Here is an 18,732-nt window from a genome sequence, read left to right as displayed (position 1 = left end):
TTTGAAAAATCAAAAACTTTGAAAAATCGCGCCGCGTTGCCAAATCGCGTCCGGTCTGTGTGGGCCTTAAGTCTATGCAAAACGTGAATTGAAGTATATATGGTTTAAAATATTAAACAAATTTACACAATATGTACACGCGTAATCAAATCTTATGTTTTAAAACAAGAAATAGAGATCTCCTAAAAAACTTACTTCATTAAACAACCTTTGCCTTATCATTAACATTTAAAGTATTATATACATACAAGTATATATCTGCGTTTTCCATGTCCGTTTGTCCGTACCCGCGGGTCCGCGTCCGCCTTTTCCAGCTAACGATAGGTACGATAACACTCATGTTTATATATTTTTTATTCAAGAAGGCGAAAACCATATGAATTTGAGCATACTCATTGCTGTACATAAATCGTCAAAAGCGTTCTTTAAATAAAAATTATATTTCTCTCTCTTACAATAGCAATCGGACCACTTGGGTGAGATGTGATAGATGGCCGCCATTCATTTTCGTTCCTGTTACAAAGAAACTTTGTCTCCAGTTCCCCTGCCGTAGAGTATTGCAGAAGAAAGTAGGAAACTTTCTTCATAGTTAGGACGATTGCAAATGAAATGCCATACCAAGAACTTCGTGACCCGGCGGTATCTTGAAAGTCGACTTCAAGTTTCCTTCTTCTGTGTACATTGAGATTGTTTTACCAAGGGCTGATAATATCATAAATTCTGCATTAGCAGCGGAAATACTCAAGTTGGAAGGAAGACATATCGGAGAGCTGTCTCGTTCAAATAAATGCTTTAACATTCCACTTTTGTCACAAATGTACACATAAGGATCCTTGTACTTTATCAGGATAATGTTATCGTTGACGTTTACAGCAATCATAGTGGCGTGGTGCTCGGTCTCGGCGTCGATAAAATCCAATTTGCGGTCGCATTTGACATTAAAATTCATATCGAATACATTCAACACGTAACTTTTTACAAAAGCGCCATTTTTCGTGAGTTTACGAAGCCATCTAACAACATAAACATCGTTATGGTTACCGCAGGCTATTGCTTTAATATCTTTAACTAGAACTTCGTCTTCCTTGAGGCCAGGTAATTTAACAGACTTGCTCTCTCCTGCTCTTGAAATTACCTTGATGTTGTTGAAACTCAGGCGATCTTCAACGAAAATTTCGCCGTGAATGTTCACTGCCGATTTTGGCGAATCGATTGCGTCCACGAGTAAAAGTCCGTTCGGCTGATGCGTCAACTCATTGCCTGAGGATATCTTCTCTGCAATCTCCTGCCATCGTAATATTGGGCAAAAAAGGTGATCGCGAAGCTCTATAGTAGGCCAGGTGAGCACTGTAGATGAATGCTTCGAGCTGAATTTCAAAGCATACTGAAATAAAGCATGATTAATCAACATCACCGATTTCACGTTCTCCTCCCGTTCGGCTCTATATATTTTCGACTTGATGCCACCATCAAGATGCACATTGAATATATTTTGAATTGCAGGTAAACGATGCAGCATTTCTAGAAAGGACAAACACCCAGGCACAGCTCCTGAAGGACTCGCAAGACATTCTAGCAACTCCGAAGCGACACGCAGTTTCGCTACGAATAGTTTTTCTTCAATACTTAGCGTTTCCAAACCGAAAGCTTTAGTTGCCGCCAGGCGAGCTTGCTCGAATCGTTTCTTAGCTCTTTCAAGTGTTTCATGCGAGCTCTCGGTCAGTTTCTCCATGACATAGGAAAATTGCAATGCCTCATTCAAGATTTCAGAATCGAAACCGCCCAACAATTTCGAGTTTTCGTCGTGACTGTGCTGAATTTTACTGCGGACAGCGTGATGCTCCAGATCTGAATTGGCAATGCAATCATTCAATAAATTCGCGCCCTCGTTTAGAAGAATGTAACTGCTGTTAAGCTCTTGGCGCAAAAGATCGTTAAGCTTGGTACTCAAGTCCGTTAATGGTGGCACGATTATCTGCCGTATTCTCGCATCGGTAACATCGCCGTTTTGCAATTTAGCTGCAGCGGTAATACGGGCTTTATGCCATAACACTCCCACAGTTGAGGTAAGTAAACCGGTCACGATAGACGCCATACTGAGATTTTCTTCTCTTATATCAAGGCGAGTGAATTCGAAACTGAATTTGTTATACGCGATAAACCACCTTTTATGTAGGATATGTCGTGACTTTAACTTCGCTGCTAATCTTCCTATATTTTTATGTTGAAATTATAATATAATGAATCTTTTATACATATAATATTATTATATGCTTCAGATAACATCATGATCTTCCTGCCATATGATCGAAGTGGTTTAGGAAGTCCAGGTTCTTTATGTAGATGAGTAGAAGAAAGATACTTTATATGAGAAGCATATTTTAATTAAATAACACTTGATGTCGTGCATGCAACTTATCACTCATATGGCGCTCTTGAATTGTTTTCCTGTCTCTTGAATAGAAGTTGTACGGGAAGAGTAACGTAAAAAACAAATTCCGAACAAACAGGACATCTTTATTTCAAAGTCACCTTCAGACAGAATGAAATACAATACTTTACTACGCATATATATATATATATATATATATATATATATATATATATATATATATATATATATATATATATATATATATATATATATATACAATATTTTGACTCGCAAGATATCCTAATTGTTGGCTGGTCATGGTTTTATAGAGTAACGTTGATATATTTATCAGGTAAAAAATGGAAATCAAAGGTTCAGAAATACCCCCATTGAAAAGGTAGTTCTCGAGGCAAATTAACACAAGAACCATGCATGCACTCTTTTGTGATCAAATTAACTTCAGGTTTTACACAGTCAACTTCGATCGTTTTATTGAACACTGACGGCATCAGTGAACGCGTTTCTGTTCTAGCAACGTTTTATGACAAAAATTGAATAAAGTGGTTGACTACCCCAACATTACGGATTATCCTGTCTCTCATATCGATCCTTAATATTTTTTGAGAAACGTATAAAGCACGCAATAATTAAACGAACATTTTTATTAATTTGCATGGGTTCTACTCCGAGCAAACAAAAGTTTTAGATTGTCTTATTCTATAGTTTCATTGTTCTATTATTGTTTTGTTCTCTATAATAATGAATATATTATGCAAAACCTTCGAATAGTAAGTAGTTTTTCTTTAATAGCGAACGAAAATTCTTACATCGCTTACTCTCATTCAAGCAAGATTCCTTAAAAAGTAATTTTCATGACTTTTTTAAAGACATTTCCATAATTTAGGTATTCAAGATCCTCGTCGCCAATGTTACATATTTAATGTTACTCAAATTAGTAACTACACCGGATAGATATGGATTCTTCTACTTGACATCATACAAAAATACAATCTAGCAAAACTCAACAAGAAGCCTTTTCGTAAAGACCCTGGGTACGAGGTTGCCTTTTTGGTTGCCTTTTCGGTCCAGTCTCTTTGCTCGTTCATACTTATAATTATGCTACATGAAGCTTTGGCAATATAAAACTAATAGATGCTGAGCAGCGGCCGGTTGTAAGCCCGTTTAGCTTAAACGGTGGATAAGTCAAAATTATATAACATTCTTACAACTCTTTTCAATGAGTCAACTTGAATATTATGCACTGAATATGTAGTTGTAAACAGTATCTTTGTATTCAACGTCAGAAACATTTAGTTCGCTTGTTGAATAAAATGGCAGCCACCTTTCTATTTTTCTTATAACCACCGTGTTAAGCTAAACGGGCTTGATACAACCGGCCCCAGGGTTTTAGATTGTAGTATAGATATAAAAAAGTTAGAACGTGGACGACTATTTCTTTTACGTTAGTTCCTTCAGTAAATTACACCTTTGAGTAAATTATAAGAGCTTTGAAAAGGACTCTATTAACTCGATTTCGTTATATATAGCTAGATGAATGCAAAATACGTTGATTTGCTAGTGCTATATCTTTGTGTCATCGCGCTTATTCTATGACTTTTCGTCTCCATGAGACGACACACATGAGTACATATTATACACATATATACTAATACACATACATGAGTGACACGATCTTTTTAAAAATCATCCGGCTATGATTATGTCGTCCGGTGATTAAAAACGGAGGCCATGCTATGTTGCATAATTAAAGTATTTATTATACCAAATATTTAAAAATTCTGTAATTAAAAAGAGAAAGAAAACCACCTTTACATTTTCTTCGAAATGGATTGCATTTTTTTTAAGTTTATACATGTATATAGTATTCAGTACTGCCAGCAAAGCGTCTCCATGCTTTTTTCCGATTTCAAGGGAATGAATATGATGATGCTTTCCGTCTCACCAGCTAGACCACGACGATTTGGTCATTTACTCATTTTAATTCAAGAAAGACCGAGCATAAAGCTAACCGAAAGCAAATACGCGGAATTATTTTTAAATTCAGCCAAATTAATATAGTTGTTATCTAGGCGCGCACAAATTATTGGCATTCGAGCCCTGCGCTCCTTTGGAAGCGCTCATATTACTTGGAGATGCGCATGCTCTACGCCTGGCGCTATCAAATTTCCTTCGTTTTGGTGTCTTCGTGTGGACGGGCAAAACGATTCGAATACGCTTTGTGTGAACACGAATTTTTTTTAAAACGGAGAAAAAATCCTCCGTTTTTAAAAATATCCGGATACGTTTGGACACGGTCTTAAACATCACAATGAAAGAAAATTTGAACCACAGATCTATGCGTCTAAATAAAAAAGCTGTTGTTTCGACTAGTAAATATGTCCTTTACCTGCAATACATAACGTATATAAAACAGTCGCAAGCTTTTATTTATTGTTCTAGAATTAACAGATGATCAGAGAGGTTAATACTGCGATTGTCACAATATTAAAAAACTACTTTTATTAGTCTGCAACAGTTTAATTACGACTTTTTATTAACGGAATATATTTATTATATGCGTTATTAATATAAAATAACAAAAAACGCAATTACTTGATATTAATGATTTATGGATATTTTCAATTAGTGTGACTGCGATTGTGCGAAGGTTCGCATCTTTTAATATTTATCGAGAATATTGTGTTTATTTCACACAGCAAGCTGTACGTTAATTACGCTTTTAGGTTTAAATGCCACGTCGTGAAAAGGCTTCTCATTTTCGGCCAACTCCCAGCGATGACGGACAAAAATCAAGTCCATTCGATGTCAGAGCGTAATGCGACAAATCAGGACAACGGTGTCCGTGCAGTTTTTTCAGATTACGGAGAACGAACGACGCTACATGGTTTTTATTACTTAATCCACGGCGGAACTTCTATGAGGAAATTCGTTTGGGTTGTTTTCATTTTAACTGCCTTTGGTTATCTCACCTATAACGCCGTGAAACTGTTTGGAAAATACTTCGATTATCCTACAATATCTAAAAGTAGGATAGTTGCACAGCCGGACATGTTGTTTCCAGCGGTAACAATATGTAACTACAACCCACTTAGAAACGTGGACAAATGTGACAGAATAACAATGGCATATTTCAAAAATGGCACATCGAAAAGTAATCAGCTGAACAGAAAGAGTTCTGGTACATCAGACGCTGACGCACTGCGATTCTATCTTGAGTGCGGCCATCAAATGAATGAAGCTGGAATGCTTGTTGAGTGTAATTGGAAGGGAAGATCGTGCAATGAAGCAAACTTCAGCTCAACTGTTCAAAGAATGGGGCTATGCCACACCTTTAACTCAGGTAACGAAAATATACTCTGGGCGTCTTTGCATGACGGGCGGAAACTAATGGAAAAACACACAAAACGTATAATCGAATGGTTCGGCAAAATTGATGATAAAAACAGGCACTCTTTTATTTCGTTTGATATCGTTGACTTCTATGCATTAATTTCGGAAAAATTATTAAACCGAGCATTATCTTTATTGGGCTTCTATTAAGTTTGACATGCACCTATTCCAAAAGACGAAATTTCTGTAGTACAACACGCTAGAAAATCTCTCCTTCTCAACAACATAAACACAGTGAGGGCAATACTCACGGCGTGGCACAAATAGTTTCCCTACCGCTGGCACATTGCTTTTGACTCGGCGGAGGTTTTGTCGATATATAACCTTAATTTTAAGACCGTATACAAGGTCTTATAGTACAAACTCTGTAACTCGTTGCCTACTTGTGTAGCTAAATTACCGAAGTCTTTTGCTTAGCTTCAATCAGTTCAATGCATGAATTTCGCCACGAAATTAATTTTAACTATCACATCTTATATTTTGCATGGTGGCAACGCCGATTCCAATCTGAAGTACTTGACAAAGAACTTGCCATTAACGGTGCTCAAATGCGCAGACGTTTATATGCGTGTGTTCCTTTATAATTCGAAACGTCTGCACCGCTGGCTGAAATAAGTTTGGAACGCTAGCTCTGCGAGAAAATTGAAGCCAAGATGGTGGAATACGAAGCCTTTCTTCTAGGTATGATCTACGCCTTCACGCGGAAATTTCGTAGGTAAAATGACGGCAATTATGATTTTACCTTTGAAACTTCCGCGCTAGAGGCCTGAATCAATACCTACAAGAAAGGCTTCATGATCGGCCATCTTGGCTTCACTTAATAATGAGGGAAATTCAGAGAGTTAACGTTCCAGTCTTATTTGAATTCACTGGGTTTGACCTTGGTTAACCATGGTTTTTGTTAAGTTATTTTTGGAGAGCACTGTACGCCAGTATTGTAGTTATCGTAATGTTTTCCTGAAGAAAGCGCTAGAGACACTCAGAGTAACAATTTTACTACTGCACGCGTGAAAAAATACTCTTCTAATCGGATTACAAATATTTTTTACTAGGGAAGGAAAACCATTCATTACAGCGTTTTTCTAATCCTGGCGAGTCAAATGGGCTAATTTTGAAGCTCAATGTTCAGACAGAAGATTATCTGCCTGTCACTCCTGCTGTTGGTGTAAAGGTCATTATACACGACCAGCATGCACCAATATCCACAAACGAAAATGGATTTGCCGTGATGCCTGGAAGAAAAGCTCTAGTATCAGTCACAAAGAAAAAGGTTTGTTCCTATTTCCTGTCTGGTAATTTAATTACCAACTTCACGCCGTTCTTATTTTCGGACCATTTTAAAAGTCCACGAATTAGGACAAATATCCCTTCTTGTCCTCGAGCGCCGGTAGGGTGCTGATATCGCTCGGAAATTTGATATTGCACGCAGATATTGCGACAGCGGAATCCAAAGTTGTCCAAATTCTATATTATGCATGGATCAAAAACGACGGAAGATCGTTAGGGGGGGGGGCTAATATTTATATATTCGACATGTTCGAAGACCGTGAAAAACAATCAGTTTCAAAAGAAATTAACAATGCTGAACGTGAATATATGAATATTAGCCCCCCACCCCACCTTACTTAACGATCTTCCACCGTCCTTTGTTGTGGACGGTGGACGACGAACGTTCAACAGTTTTGTCAGTTATGCTCAGAAATGGGAAAATTAGCCATAACGCGAAAACGATGCTCATATCGAGCCAAGACCTTGAGCTTTGCTTTCCTGATCTTTGATTCTCATGTCAGGTATCAATTGATGTTGACGTCATCACCGCGTATACCATACTTTTCACATATTTTTTCCTCATAACAGGTGAAAACTTTAGGTCCACCTTACGGAATGCCTTGCAACAAAAGTTTGAAGTATTCACAGGAACATTGCTTGAGCAAATGTAAACAGCAGTATATTTTCGACCATTGCAAATGTCTGATGCCTCCACCAACCAGTAAGTTATTTATATTGAACAGTTACTTAATGGTTTCCGTGTTTGGATGGCCTGATCCAAACATGCCGGAATGTTGCGAGAGTTAAAAAAAGCATGAGACGAAGGCAATCAATGGATTGTTGAGTGCGAGAGTAACACTGAGCTAGGCGATGTTACAAGTTTGATTAACGTAAGATTTCATTAAGGTCCTGTTATATACATGTTATTCTATAATAGAGATTACTTTTATAAGACCTGTAGAGAATATTACATTTATATTAAACATCCTTTTCTAAGAATTGCATTGCTTAAAAAAGACGGAAAGCATTCAGTAAGATTACATACATAAAAACAATAAACCGTTGTTCATTTAGTTATAATCATTCCTCACCTCTGCGAACAGTTGTGAATTTAGTTAATCATTCAAATATGTCACCACTAGAATCATTTCAGATTTAAAGCTTTAAAACGCTTTAAAACAAACCTTAAACTTAATTCGGACGTTCGCTGAAGAATGCACCAAATTGTCTGAAAAGTGATTATTTGAAAAAAAACTAACATATACTCTACAAAATAAATTTTTTACAAATATAAACCAATATCTCGAAAATTTTACGGCGATTTAACTTTTTTGTGTGTTTTTTCATGCGAAATTGAATTACACAACCTAGTTTTCTTTGTTTTCATGAAGAACCGATTTAAATATAGTCTTATAATAATGTTAAATCTGAAAAAAGAGCCAATTTGTTGATTTCGTTTCATATTGTTTTATAGCTCTTGGCACAACATATTGTCTGCTATACGAGGAAAAGCGTCAATGCTACTTCGCGTATGAAGGTAAATTTAGTTTATTAAAAAGCATTATTTGAAAATATACTTGAAAATATTTGCTCCGTTTATTTTTTCTCCTGCATGTGATATCCCCAATTTTTCTGGTTTGTCGTTTTTGTATATGCATGTGCATTTTCATTAAATTTTTTTTTAATTTTCGCCGGTATAGCATATCACAGACACTATATAGCACCCTTTTACACTGCACTCAATTTAGAGGCACGGCAGGGCCAAAATTGAGACTCGTACCCGATCTTATTAGTGTTCAGGCTACCAATACAAAGGCCGAGCACGGATGTAATTGATATGAATTGAATGTAGTGTAAATTAAAAAGATTATAAGATCAAGTATGGCAATGTGAACGGCAACAGCAAAAAGTAGCACTGCATAAGGAAACCGGGAATGCTAAAAATAATGCACTTACTATATTTAGAGCATGATTGTCCTGTAGAGTCTAAAGTCATCTTTGTTTTGCGGTCATAAAAAATTGTGTAATAGGAAATGCTAACTAGCTTCACATATTTGGTTTATTCATTCGGATCTCTGACAATCAAAGTGCTATATATAAACTCAATTGTTTTGTTTTCCTATTGTGATTTCCACCGCGTGATATTCGCCGTTTGCATTTGTCTCTGACATCGCCGCGTCATACTTTTAAGGTCGCCCCATAATTCTTCGACAAAAAGAAGTGTTTCTGGACGAATTTTCAACCCTTATATGCTCTGCATGCGTGGAGCATATAACGGCATAAGGAATTGGACTCAATTGGTAGTCTTAAATTATGGCCTGTAAACACCGTCAATGTGTTTTTTTTAATCTATATGCACACATATATACAACGAACTGAACTTTTTAATTAGTCGCCTTAAAATCGCTTTCCCTCATGGCCAATAAGCGTGAAACCACGTGTAGCAACGACTTTCAGTTTAAGATTAGACAATATACATATTTAGGTCAATATTATGAGGTAGATATACGAATTCCGCTAGACCTCTATTCTGTCTCTGCTACGAACGATGACTAACCCTCCCCGTGCCGCTTTTTTCTCCACGCTCCTACGATGAGGGGATTTTTTAGTGAAACGTGTTGCGTAGCGATGGATTGTTGTTGAGTCCGGGTGTAACAATTAGGTTTTATTTCTGCAGCTAAATTCTTTGATTTGGGTGTGAACAACAACTGCACTTGTCAAGGGTCTTGTGAAAAGTCCACATACGACACAGATTTGTCCTACGCATATTTAAAACCGACTTCGGTTAAGGATCTATTCATGGAATCTGACGACTCGATACTTCTTAATTCTTCACAGAAGATTCAATGGCAAGAGTTTGTGCGGTATGTTATATACGATTATAAAATTACCGTAATCAGCAATTCCGGTACTTTCACTAACCGTATATATAAGCTACATTTTTGGAATGATATCGTTATAGCTATATACAAGAAAAACGTACCATTCGTACGATGTCTTACCATGTCTTCATGGTACGGTTTAAAAGTTATATATCAAGCAGAATTATTCACCCCTGGTTTATCTGGCTCTGGAGAGCTTTCATTAATCATGGAGTGCCTCATGGATCGGTATCTTCCAAAATCTACCCCCGCGTATCTAAAGAAATCAAATTTTTAAAAAATTGTAGATCCCTAATCGGGTAATTTCATTTGCAATAGACAGCGCTCCATATAGAGGTCCGAAATTATGCTTCCGAAATTTAAATTTCAAAATTATCGTTGCAGCTTTTACAAGTTGCATGCTTTTACAAGTAGTATACTTTTTAGTGAAAGTGAAATACGCCCTAAAATACTTGGCTCCTTCCATCAAACACAAAAACTAAAAAAGTCGATCCCAAGAACGCAGGACACCAGCCCTCTTCTGTATATACTCTTGTCGTTGTGTTTGCTCTATAATTGGCCTTAAACTGCTTCTTGCGCTAAAATATTTTATGCATATATAATTAAATGGTTATGCCATAGAATGTGTCATCAGTAGCGTAGCGCGACTGACGATTTGTCCCGCTATGTCAATATTTTGGTGTTCATTCACTGTGTCAAAACAATAATAACTCGAAATTTACATAACGGGAAAAATCGTCACGCTGGATACGCCATTGTGTGTCATTATTAAACTGCTACTCGTAGGATTCTCTTACATGCATTACTAAAAAGGAGTATATTTCCTTGCCTTTAGTGATAACATTCTTGAAATCTCTATATATTTCAACGACTTGAGTTACCTGGAAGTTGAAGAAGTTGCAGCATATCCATGGGAAAGTTTTGTGGGTAATGTTTTTTTTAATTTTTAAAATTTCATTAATTTTGGAAATGCCAATCACTATACTTGTACACACTTTGCGCATTCTAACACACGTAATGTAGCACTCCTTGTGCGTTCTACATATACAACATATACGTTGTATAACACGCGCAAGGTGTGTTATTTTAACACACCTTTAAAAAGTGTTACAGAAAAGCGTGTCAGTTAATTAGGTGTGTTACAAAAAAATTGTTGTGAATATATTGTAAGAGTAAACATATTGCGATTAAAAAAGTAATTTGGAATAAATGAATACATAACACCAGAAAGGTGTGCTTAAGAACACAAAATGCCTGGCTGATAAAAATAGAAGCACACCTACACGTACAAAACGTGCTTTTTTGACACACCATGTAATGTTTGCTGTGGATCACAAGTACTAGTTGGAACGTTGTAACACACTTCATACTTTAAGAACTACTACATATTGCATCCTATGTGGTGTATGCGGGCGCCGTCTGCAGGTGCACAACTAGTCATTCTAGACATTGTTTAACGAAAGGGAGTATTGTTCAATTCCTTGACATCCACGACTGAGGCGGAGATACGAGCATCAGATCTTCATGCAGGAAGTGATCTTATATGGAGCCTAGGTCCTACATATTTCGCTTTTATTTATACAATCATTAGTCAAATCGTTCCATGACATATCGTTATATATAAGTTAGTGGCTTATACCTTGTCGACGTGTTATATATCATAAATATAATTATTATATGATAAATATATGAATATGATAAATGATCGTATACAGACCAGACTATATAAAATTAAACAGAAAACAAATTCGGGGGCTTTATGATCTGATATATATCTATAACAAATTATTTTCTATTCTAAAACTTCGTTTGCTTTCCTTTCTCATATATCCTGCACTTAAGGTTTTATTCTGTTACTTTCAGCCGAATTTGGCGGGACAATGGGACTCTGCCTTGGTGCCAGCTTACTGACTATTTTGGAACTGTTGGATCTGATCGGCTGCATTATTAGCTTTTTCTGTAGAGCTAAGAAAGGATAAGGTAGCTATATATTATATAATCTTATATAATTATAATCTCATTTTGTATCTACTGCAGTACATAACTTATACATCGACAGATTCTGCGTGTTATTTGTTGTCTTCACATCTGCATTATTGAACATGCAGATTTGTTCATACCTATAAGAAAAATGAGCTATCTGAAGTACAGGTATACTGTCTTCAAAGTAATTGACGCTGAAACAGAACTTAACATACATATAGCTATATGGGTTATAAACGTATGAAAACATATAGCTAACAACCTTATGTCTTCTGCTACATTGTTTAAAAAGAGGAAATGTCTATATATCTTAATTCTTATATTCATTTAATAATATATACTGTATATAGAATAGGATTCCTCTCTCTTCTCGTTTAGACACTTGTGTAATATTCGCGACTGGAAACAAACGGCTCCCTTTATCGTTAAATATTGGCCAAAAAATGCCCGTATACAGGGTGTATCAAAAAAGTAGACAATTGTTAAAATGTCCATAAACTGAAAATTTCGCAAAATGTCTGAAGAACGTGTGTTCATATAGGTATTTTAGGGTCTCTTGACCACTTTAACACTCAGATTAAATAAAATAAAATTATATGGACGTGTAGGAATGATTATTTTCAAACACCACCTAAAACAACCCTCGCGCACAAAAATGGACGGTTTAAATCTTAATTCATTATCATAGGTTGAAAGTTTGGTAATGTTTTATAAACTATCAAAGTTCAATAAGACAATTTGGTGTACATTAAATCCGTACTTTATACGTATTAGTACCTATGTACTCCATACTTTTCGTTTCACGCGGTAATAATTCATGCATTATTGATATTTTACATTTATCATGCGTGAAATCATTTGTGAGGTGCAAAAAGTATGTGGGAAAGGCCAAAAATAGTAAAAAAGTCCAAGTTCGAGAGGCCGCCCGGCGGATTTAATGTACACCAAATTGTCTGGAACTTTGATAGTTAATAAAACATTACCCAAACTTTCAACCTATGATAATGAATTAAGATTTAAACAATTGTCTACTTTTTTTTTATACACCCTGTATATGCGCAGAGCCGATCGTGTCGAAGAAAAATTCTACATTTTTCCTAACTTCCAGCCATTTAAAACTTTGGCTGAAGGATTTTCCTTCGGTGATTTTTTTTATTTTGTGCGCACGAAACTTGAACGTCACCTTTTTCAACCTACCTCAGTCTCAGAAAATTCTAGGAAACACTTTTTCAGAACATACAAATTGAGAGCATCTAAAAAACTTTCCCTACCGGTTTCTCTAAATTTTTAGACGTTTGTTTTGCTTATGATATTACAAATTGACCATGAAATTTTAAAAAGACTTTGACCGACTGAGAGAAAATAAATATATTGAGTAAAGAAAAAGTGTAAAAATATCCATGATGAAAACTAAAAAAAAGTACAATTGCGGAGTTTTTTTCATTTTTTTTATCGTCTCAATTATGTTAGGGTGATTTTATTGTTGAATTTTGTAATCCGGATCTATACAAAATAATAAAATAGTGAGCCTCGCTCTAACGAGAACGCTCTATAAGCTAATAAGAGTAGGGAGCCACCTTAACAGTCGTAAAACGAATCCTTACGTAAAATAAAAATTTAACGCTGTCAAGTATATCCAAAACTGTCCAAAAATAACCTAACGCTGCGGTTGCGGTTCGTCTGCGGCTAGCGGTTGCGGTGCCGTCGCGGTTCGGTTGCGGTCGACGGATAGAAACCGCAGACGACCGCAAGGGGAAAAATACGATCGCGGTTGCCGTTCGCTTCCGAACAGAATTTTATGTTTTAATGCACGATCTTAAAGTATGCATTAATTTCGCAGCAAGTTCTACATTAAACTCGAGATATTTGGCAGTTACTGTATGTATAACAAGTACGATCGTACTATAGGGACCAGAAACTGCGTAACCGAGTTTAATTTCTGAACTGCATTGTATTTATATCAATGGAGAGGACAATGTATTTCTAATCGTTTCCGTTTACTTATACAGGGTGAGTCAAAAAAAACTGACGCCTTTGAAATTCAAATTAGCTGTGGACTTATGGCTGGAATATGAAAATTCCCATATACAATCAACAAAAACGATTTGATAAAACTGTTCTTTTGTATTTACAGAGCTTAGAATGCATTTTAACTCCCAATGGGAACAAACTTCATGTTTTGGGTTAATTAATATGATATGCTTTGTATACCTATGAAATATTTTAAGCAACTTCTGTCACATTACAGGCGCTATCCGGCTAATTTGAATTTCAAAGGTGTCCGTTTTTTTTACTCACCCTGTATATAGGCTGAATATTAATGATATGTATATATTATTTGCTGCAAATATATCAAGAATTGCTTGTAACTTGCTTCAAAGGTCAAAAGTAAAAATTCGAACTCCGTCAATCGATGCGGAATAATGCTTAGAATAATTGTGCCAAATTTCATTCCTATCAAACAAGTAATGATAGAGCCTTAGGGTTTTTTTAAAGAGCGTCGCCCCCTAACAACAACAAGATTAGCAGCGGTTAGGGACCAGTTCCTGGTCCAAGAATGCAACGTGCACAAGATTGCTGATTTATTTAGCTAAAAAGTAATTATACAGCTACGTAGTATGTGTTTTACGTTTGCAGTATAGCTAAAATATATTGCTACGGCCAAGTTTATTATTTGGCATCAAAATTACGTTAAAATTACATCAAAATTGTTTAAAGGCCTATATTTAGACTACACAATAAATTGTGTGCAATTATCATTCTGACGAATGTAAAAGAGTGCCTATGCCACAATCTTCATTTAATTTTGTTCAGGTTAGAATTTAATATGTCACATTTGTATATATACGTGTGTTCATATGTTCATGCAAATACGCCAGGATACGAATCGCATACGACAAATCGCATAGTGTAAATGGGCCTTAAGACATGTACGTGTATGTTGTACATTTAACATATCCTGCAATACTTGCATGTATAAGAAGATCATGCTCTAGAAAATGACATGTTGCTCTTATCTAAAGCTTGCAGCTGAATTTCAATATTTTGAGCTATATTAGAAATACTTTTTCTCGGACGGTGAGAACAAGACTCCGAACGATGAAAAATACGAATACATTTTCTAAAACACTCGAAAACAACCGACGAACCGACGTTCATAAATGAGAACCTTAATGAGGGCTACTGAAGAGGGTCCCATCAAAACCTTTAGAAGTGTATGAAAGCCAAAGAAATACACTTTTTGTAAAATAGAATGAGCGGTCGTTTTGTGCTGCGCTTTTCCAGGCCAATTTCGTTTAAAAATCACCATGTAAATTTAATATTAATTAACTACCAAAATAATTCTACCTCCTTGTCATAACCTATCACAAGGAGTCCCATGGAGATCACGTGAGATAGCCAACCTTCAGTTGGTGAGTCAATCAGTTGGTGAAACAATTTTGCCCTTTACTTACAAATATTTTTTTGGGGAACGACGTTTTCTCTCCGTTTTTAGATTTTTACGAAATACATTATCTGTTGAAATACCATATCTAGGGCACAGATATAACGAAATATCTCGGAAAAGGGAGAAATCTCTCAAGGATGTAGTGGGCCCATGATTATGGATGAACCACAACAAGAAGTCCAAGACATATTAAGCGAAAACGAGGAGGCTAGGCTATACTAGACGATGAAGACTCGACAGAGGTCTCTAATACCACACTAAAGGCTAAGCGAGGCATGGAGAATTTTATGAAAAACTCGTTACAAAGCCTTGGAAAAACGTTACAATCCAGCCTTGCCTCCTTACAAAGCAATTTGGCGCCAACGCGGTCTCGAAAACAAAAAGCAAGCCCTTCGTCCTCAGACGACGATAGCTCGTCTGAAAGCTCCGGAGAGTCTCCTTAATCTAAAGGATTCGACTCCCATAGTATCTAAAGCGCGGAGTGACACAGCTGATGCCGCTGTTATTCAGTCCATGGATGCCATTGCATTCGTAGTCCAAGCCAATCGTGAGCTAAATCAATGGCGCTGGGAATTGATCAGACCTGACCTAAATGAGCAGTACCAGCAATTATGTGCCGAACATGTCCCAATGCACTACAGAATTATTTGGTGATGATTTACCTAAAACACTACAAGATATATCAACTACAAACAGGGTTGGTCAGATATTAGCTGGCAAAAGCCAGCGAAACTATGGTCATAAATCATATAAAGGATCACATTCTCGGGACTATTCATACCATCACTCAAAAAACGAGCGTGGTAAGTTTCGCCTCCAGAGCTTCCAGCGGAAAAGAGAGGGGGAGGAAGAACCAAGCACAGTGAAAGCAACAGGACATTGTACAAATCAGGTGAGGAAAAAAATGAGAACATGTCCTGACACATTAGTAGTGTGTGACAATATTGCAGGTCCGGATCCTCTGGCTAAGTATATTGATGCCTGGTGTAAAATCACCAGTGATAGATGGCTACTTAATGCCATACAAGGGGTAAAAATTGAGTTTTCTGCTAATCCAGAACAATTTGTTGCCCCAAGGCAGTTCTATACTAGTCCCTCTGATAATGAAGCTATTGACTATGAAATCCAACGTTCTTTAAAAAAGGGGGTTCCTTTCAACTAAATTTGTTAGGCCCTAAAAGGATGGCACTTTCAGTTCAAACTAAGCCCAGAAAACATCTGAGATGCCAGCCTATCCACGCACGAATTGAGGTACCAGTCTATCCACAAAAAATGGGCCTATGCACAAGAGCACTTCTGATTAAGTACCTGGATATGACAAAGGGAAAACGTGGTAAAGAATCCCGACTGTTGATTAGTTTTCAAAAACCATTCAAGCCAGTCACAGTGGATACTTTGAGTGGTTGGATTAAGTGTATTATGGCTCAGTCTGGAATTGATGTTCAAAGATTTAAACCTTATAGTGGTCGTGCTGCATCTATATCAGCTGCTAAAGCAGCAGATGTACCAATTGACACAATACTGGCAGCAGCAGATTGGTCAAGAGAAGCCACATTTGCAAAATTCTATAATAAATCAGTCCAAAAACTGGAATTTCTGGACAGTCTATATTGGCAGCAATAGTGACCCATTAACAGTGTGGTTTTGTGATGCGTTGAAGACTGAAGGTTGACTATCTTGCGTGATCTCCATGTGACCCCTTCGTTCCGGTATGACTAGTCGGTAGAATCCGCATCAAACTTCAACTTACAGGTACGTTTCGTTTAATTTTTCAATTTTATGTGAGAAAATAGAACATTACTGGTCAATTTTTGATGAATCTATCCCAGAGAAGGTTTTTACCTACATATATAGATGAGTCAGATGACTGCTTTTCAAGCTGCCTCAACCAACTTTTTAGCAGGGACCGCAGAGCGTTTTTCGTATTGCTGGGCCTCATGGAACCGCGGGCCTGCTAGGAGAGTCCGCGAAAATTTTGAAATATACATAGGCCTCTGAAATGGCCGCAAATGCCTCTCAATTTAAGGATTATTCGGAAATAGTAGATACTTTCGTAAAGTTTCCAGCATGTTTGGTGCTCATATACAAACATTAAACAATATAACCATGCTTTTGTTATGATGTCAAATATTTTAACATGGATAACCACGCTGTTTTAATGGTTAAATGCTTGTCCTTTTTTTGTCATTGTTTTTTTTTTATTTTGGCAAAACATGTGTACTGTACATAACTAATTTCAATCCATAAATTCCATATGTAATCATGGCGGAGTTATTACGACATATATCGCTGGAAATTAGATGGATTAATCGAAATTACGCATTTCTTTGAATTAGTTATTGAAATATACGTTGAAGAAGTAAAAGTTACCATAGTATTCAAGATAAGATACACTGCATATTCTTGTAAGCAAAAAATGCCGGTTTAATAATAATTATTGTTATTTCCGAAATTCTACAAAGCTTGAGTTTTATACTTTGGAAGGTATAAAATAAAGCTTGAGCAAGATACTAAAACTGTCCGAGACGTACGTTGCAAAGTATAAGGATTCAACCTTTGTAATATCCAGGCAACAAAATTATAGATAAAAAGCGGTATTTATTTATCCTTCAAGGACTACAGAAAGTCAACAAAATAAAAAAGTAACCAATAACGTCAAGTTATGTATGATGATGTTAATTGATGGTATATCTCTGTTTACCTATATGTCTGCCCTACGAAGTTAAAGGTTTTATTGTCCGCTTTGAGTTCACCTGAATACAAGTGTTTGTACAAAGTCTAGTCGATGCAACAAATATGCGACGGTTAAGGTGGCTCGATACAATTTTTCGAAATTTTTATATGCACATTTTAAACAGGGATATTAAGCACCTAAATATTTCACTATGAGGCTAAAAGTTAATACACTTTGCAGGAAACATAGTTTAGTTCTAACATGGGGAATTTTTTCTATTTACAAAAACGTTATTTTTGCTTATTAAAAAATTCCCCTATTTTAGAATTTTTTTAAAACTTTTTCATAGATAAATAATCTATAGCGTAAACGTTTAATGCAAAAAAAATTGGGGGTCACCGAACTCGTTTGTGATATAAACACGATAAAACCTTGTTTGGCGGCCATTTTGAAACGTCTCTGTTTCCATGGTAACGGGTGCCAGGCAAAACTTCTTAGAATATTTCCGCTCTAGATATGTTTCATGCAAAGTATATTAACTTTTAGCCTTATAGTGAAATATTTAGGAGCTTAATATCCCTGTTTAAAATTAGCCCAACTGTATCGAGCCACCTTAATCTAGGCCCAACATGCCTTCCTACCTACCTTTTCATTTGAATCAATAAACGAGAGACCTCAATTGCAAAATTTC

The 18,732-nt window shown here is 36.4% G+C and overlaps 1 protein-coding gene across 1 annotated transcript; it reads left to right on the top strand.

Annotated features, from left to right (window-relative positions):
- Positions 1 to 1,960: 1,960 nt before the first annotated feature.
- On the top strand, positions 1,961 to 15,520 carry LOC114524280 (acid-sensing ion channel 1-like). The gene is made up of 9 exons (XM_028545435.1): positions 1,961 to 2,066; positions 5,119 to 5,735; positions 6,838 to 7,055; positions 7,643 to 7,775; positions 8,529 to 8,591; positions 9,732 to 9,918; positions 10,772 to 10,863; positions 11,800 to 11,916; positions 15,457 to 15,520. Exons 2-8 carry the CDS (start codon positions 5,171 to 5,173, stop codon positions 11,913 to 11,915), a joined length of 1,374 nt encoding a protein of 457 aa, XP_028401236.1. The 5' UTR covers positions 1,961 to 2,066; positions 5,119 to 5,170; the 3' UTR covers position 11,916; positions 15,457 to 15,520.
- The last annotated feature ends 3,212 nt before the right edge of the window (positions 15,521 to 18,732 follow it).

The sequence above is a fragment of the Dendronephthya gigantea genome, unplaced genomic scaffold (genome assembly GCF_004324835.1).
Source record: "Dendronephthya gigantea isolate DGI-Jeju-01 unplaced genomic scaffold, DenGig_1.0 000030F, whole genome shotgun sequence".
NCBI classification, from domain to species: Eukaryota; Metazoa; Cnidaria; class Anthozoa; order Malacalcyonacea; family Nephtheidae; genus Dendronephthya; species Dendronephthya gigantea.
Note: the sequence above shows the minus strand (reverse complement) of the source record. Positions and strands in the feature narration are given on the sequence as shown.